The following is a 5,231-nucleotide window of genomic DNA, read 5'->3' on the forward strand; positions in this document are numbered from 1 at the left end:
GTCTAGGATATCTGAACTCTCGGAAACCGTTGGCAACTATGAGCGCCAGAGATACCAAGACCAGCAGAATATACAGGTAAGGCTGACATGTTTACGTAAAGGAATGAGAATTGTTATATATGAGCCTCGATCTGGACAATAGGGCTTAATGCATGTGTGTTAAGTGTCATTCCATATTAGCCCTTGCGTTAAGTGTCATTCCAGATTAGCCTGTGTGTTAAGTGTCATTCCAGATAAGCCTGTGCGTTAAGTGTCATTCCAGATTAGCCTGTGTGTTAAGTGTCATTCCAGATTAGCCTGTGCAGTCTGCAAAGGCTAATCATTGACAACACTTTCTGTCTATAAGAAATTTGTTATTAGAAAAAGTTTTTTTGAAAAATAAAAATAACAATTATGCGGAAAGTGTCCCTAATTAGCCTGTGTGGATTGCACAAGCTAATCTGGTACATGTACAACTTTTTATGCACATGCATAAAGCCCTTTTTCACGGAGCTCATATCATATGCATGCATGCAGTTCCTGATGTTAGTGGTTTTGTAGTTCTTGAATCAAGTTTGAAAGCAAGGAAATGGTGTGTCACTCTATTTGTATGTTGCGTTTGTTGTTGTCAGTCCGTAAAAAATGTTACTGACATATAATGTGTTTTACATGTATTGCAATCCACAGCGTTACAAGGATCGTGTGAGCCAGCTTGAGCAAGACAACTCAGCCCTGTGTGAGAGGTCAAGGTCATACGGAGAGGACGAGGGTGGCAACATGGCGGAGATCATCGAGAGATTGCAACGGGTCAAACTACAACTGAAGAACGCTAACACACAGGCAGACCATCCTGTGAACATTGAAGGTGGGTTGTTTCTGGTGTGTAATTACAATTACGAAAATTGAAATGTGTAACAAGGTTATTTAACCCTTTACCACTTAGTTTCGCATTTTGACGCATTTGTAGTCCCTTAATAGAAAATAGTTTATTTAAAATTTTCTTCCAACCATAAGATACGGATGAGCAGCAAACAGCATAAAGCCTGAACAGACTGCAAGTTACTTGCAGGCTGTTATGGTTTTATGCTGTTTTTATAGCCATTTTACTTAGCTTCTAAGTGGGAAAGGGTTAAGTGCATGCACCCAGTTGATATATTTAAACCTCAACTGAGATTTTCTGTTGGAGTTTACGCTAGTTAAAATTAGTTGTAAACACAAGTATCATTAAAAATGTCATTATTTTAATCATAAGTTTCACTAAACCATTGTTCTGACTCGATCAGTTACAAGAAGGTGACTGTCAGTATGGAATTTGTGGGTTGAAGCCCAATTTAATCATCTAACTTGTGGGAAACATGTTCATGAACTTATTTATACAAATGATTCAGCCCCCCCCCTCCCTACCTCTACTTTCAATAGGGTAAACTGTTGTCTGTTATTGACATAACACATGTACTGTATCTTGTAGAGTTGCTACTGGATGGGGTGTGCAGTGAGCACCCTCAGGTTGTGAAATACCGCGACGAGTTGGAACAAGTCCGTGAAGAGTTTGAGAGATATCGGCTCAGAGCTCAGTCAGTGCTGAAAAACAAGAAGGTGAGAGTTTGAGATATCTTAGCTTAGAGCTCAGTCAGTGCTGAAAAACAACGAGGTAAGAGTTTGTGGAATAATGGCTTAAAGAGTAGTACATGCTGAAAACAAGAGGCCAAGGGGTTAAAGTTTGAGATATACCGGCTCAGAGCTCAGTCCATGCTTAAATACAAGAAGGTGAGAGTTTTGAGAGATAACGGCTTAGAACACAGTCCATGCTGAAAAACAGTGAGAGTTAAAGGTTTGAAATGTACCGGCTAAGTGCAAAGTCTGTACTTAAAGCAGATTTCCCATCATGATAAGAGATGTATTGCCACCATTCAATATTTTTATTTGAAATCACCTAAGAGAGGCCAGACATTCATAAAGTGAGAACTTTGATGTTAAGTTGTGTGTGAATAGAATTCAGAGCCTGTTTTTAACAAATGCAGTTGAAGTTGCCATCTCATTAGCACTAAATTATATGAAATAACATCATTAAGACTAGTGATGGAATTAAGATAAAAATCTTGGCCCCCTTATTGACATATTTCTGAGTAGATACTGCTGATTTCTGGCCATGATTAAGCATTATTGTTGTTTCTGGTATTGCTTCGTTTCCCTAGCACCACTTGGACTACTTACGTTAGGTACAGAAATAATAGTATTACTTGAGATAGATAACACATACCCTCTCTGACATCAGGAGCACTCCCCGAACCAGGAGGAGGTGTTGAGGGACCATGTGACCGAGCTGAGGGAGAAGATACGAGGGCTGCACGTGCAGCACGAGGATGAGCTGGCCCACTACAGGCAGAGGGAGGAGAGTCTGAGGAAGTCACTGCTCAATTTGCAGGACAAACACAAACAGGAGGTCTGGCAAGAACATCTGGACCAAATATATGAGCTGCATACAGGGAGAACTGTGCTTAATGATGTTTGTAAAGTCATCCTATAATTGTTGGTGCAGTGAGCACATGCTAATCAGGGACGACACTTTATGCACATGCATTAAACCCCCTTTGTACGGAGCGTGGCTCATTTTGTTTCCATATATATCAAGAATGTGGGCTGTTCTTGTTCTGAAATATATACTTAATCAAAATAAAAGCCTTACTAAGGGCTTGAAATATGTTACAGACATACATTTCTGTACTTGGCCTTAGTTTGATTAATGAGAGAATCACGCTAAAAATACAGGTGTGTGTTTTTTCGTGATTCATCAGAATAGACTAAAATGAGTATATGAATATTGAAAATCATAAAAGTGCTTAATGTGCTATAGAGGTCACAGTTATCCGGCTTATGTTGTCAACCCATAGCAACCTTCACCAAGCCAAAGAACCTTAGATATCCCCTTCCCACCAGGAACTCAAGAGACTTTGTATGGGAAAACTGGGCTTTATGCATGTGTAAAGTGTGTATACCAGATCATCCTGTTCAGTCTTCATAGGCTTATATCATGGAAACACTTTCTGCCTTAACTAGATTTTTGCTAGGAAGAGATTTTTAAACGAAAATACCATAAACAAGATTTAAGCCTGTGCAACCTGCACAGGCAAATCTGAGATGATGCTCAACGCACATGCATTTATCCCAGTTTTCCACGCATTTCAAGAATGTGGGCAGTTTTTTGTTGTAATATATATACTTAATCAAACAAAAAGAAAAGCCATGCTAATGGCATGAAATATTTTTACATATATTTTATTATTGGCTCTACTTTAATTAATTAAGGACTCATACAGAAAATATCTTGTTTTTCATGTGAAACATTGACTAAAACTGAGTATAAATATATGAAACCACTTTATGTCACAGCTATCATGCAAATGTGTTCAACTCATACCAACTAAGCAATCCCCTTTCCGCCAGGCTGTTGCGTATCCCATCTTTCCCCTCAGGCCCTCCAACAGACTGCAGAGCACCAGAGTCAGCTGCAGGAGTTGGAGGAGGAGATGAGACGACAGCGAGACAGGACAGTGTCCTGCTGGCAGAGAAAGAGAGAGAGATAGAGCTGCTGAGAGCGACCTCCACACAACACATACAGGCAGTCTACAGGTAGATGGAGCCCCGTTGTGGGAAATCTGGGCTTTAAGGGACCTTTTCACAGATTTTGGCATGTTTTAAAGTTTGTCATTAAATGCTTTATATTGATCAATGTAAACATTGGATCTATTAGACTCCAGTAAAAAACAAGGATAAAATTAAAGAAAGAAAAAAAGTAGCCCTCAACTGGGCTCAAACCACTGCCCCCTGGAGTAAAAGTCTAACACTTAGACCACTCAGCCATGCAGTGATTGATGTATTTTATACTTTATTTAAGCAATCCTCATTGTGTCAAAACATATAGCGACAACAACAGAACTCTCTAAATTATTCAATCGCTTCGGATGCAACGCTTTATAATTGTCAGGTTCTTCAATTGTCAAAAGATGCATATAATTGATATTTTAGAGGAAGTCCAACTGTTTCCTCACAAATATGACTACAACGAAAATTTGCTATCCTGAAAAAAAAAATTGTCAATTTACCAAAACGTGAAAAGGCCCCTTTTATGCATGTGCATTAAGATCCTTTAAAGCACAGGCTAATCGGGATGACCTTTTACACAAATGCATTAACCCTTTCAGCGCGGGAACCGAATTTTGAAGGCCTTTGCAAACAGTTTGGATCCAGATGAGACGCCACAGAACGTGGCGTCTCATCAGGATCCAAACTGTTTGCTATTTTGATAGTATTCTTTAAAAAATCAAAGAAAATGCTTATTTTACAAATTCAGCAGACGACATTTTAGCAGACGACAAATTCCCAGCATGCAAAGGGTTAAACCCAATTTCCAAGAGCAAGGCTCAGTTACATTTCCTGAAAACCATTAGTTTTTATGAAGACACTTATATTAGATCAGCCGCCTGCCTGATTAATGTCAATATTTAAAAAAAAATTGCTCTAAAATACTTTTTTTTAGATGGGGTGGGGCAGTATTTGGTCCTGCAATGTATTACTTGTTATGAAACAAAGGTTTGGTGCATGGGTGCTTTTGTTAGGCCAACATTTTGATACATTTACTCTTTCAGTGCTGGAACAAAATTTTGAAGGCCTTTGCAAACAGTTTGGATCCAGATGAGACGCCACAAAACGTGGGGTCTCATCAGGATCCAAACTGTTTGCTATTCTGATAGTATTCTTTGAAAAAAATCGAAGAAAATGCTAATTTTAGAAATTCAGCAGACAACATTTTAGCAGACGACAAATTTCCCAGCATGCAAAGGGTTATCCATTGCTCACTGCCGGGACACTCATTTCAGGTCCAACCTGGAGATGGGCGGAGCTTCATCCGAGCGTCAGACGTCAGAGGATGAAGCAGTCACACGACTGCTGTCAATGCCTCCTGGTGGTCAGGGGGAGACTACTCTACTGTTCTTCGCTCAGGAGCAAGGCAAGGAAAGACGTGGAAATCTCAGCACTGCGGGAAACAGAAACGTGAAATAGAGATTACCTTACGAGATCTGCAGGTCTCGAGCAGCGGAAAACAAGAGGGCTCTTTATGAGGAGATTGACTCTTTAAAGGAGGAGATAAGAAAGTTAGGGAGGAGTATCAGTCGAGAAGGGGCCAATTTGAGTATTTGAAGAATGTGACATACAAGTTCCTCATTGTCATGATCCGGTAGGCAAACAGCAGA

General features: G+C 39.8%; 1 protein-coding gene across 1 annotated transcript in view; it reads left to right on the forward strand.

Moving 5' to 3' along the window:
* The window catches only part of LOC127846043 (GRIP and coiled-coil domain-containing protein 1-like), a 7,135-nt gene extending 2,147 nt beyond the window's left edge, over nt 1–4,988 (forward strand). Inside the window, exons 2-7 of the mRNA XM_052377220.1 lie at nt 7–76; nt 667–844; nt 1,448–1,575; nt 2,255–2,422; nt 3,453–3,609; nt 4,857–4,988. Of these exons, the coding sequence (XP_052233180.1) occupies nt 7–76; nt 667–844; nt 1,448–1,575; nt 2,255–2,422; nt 3,453–3,563 (655 nt within the window). The 3' untranslated portion in view covers nt 3,564–3,609; nt 4,857–4,988. The remainder of the gene's footprint in view (nt 1–6; nt 77–666; nt 845–1,447; nt 1,576–2,254; nt 2,423–3,452; nt 3,610–4,856) is intronic.
* Nucleotides 4,989–5,231: the final 243 nt, after the last annotated feature.

The sequence above is a fragment of the Dreissena polymorpha genome, chromosome 9 (assembly GCF_020536995.1).
Source record: "Dreissena polymorpha isolate Duluth1 chromosome 9, UMN_Dpol_1.0, whole genome shotgun sequence".
Taxonomy (NCBI): Eukaryota; Metazoa; Mollusca; class Bivalvia; order Myida; family Dreissenidae; genus Dreissena; species Dreissena polymorpha.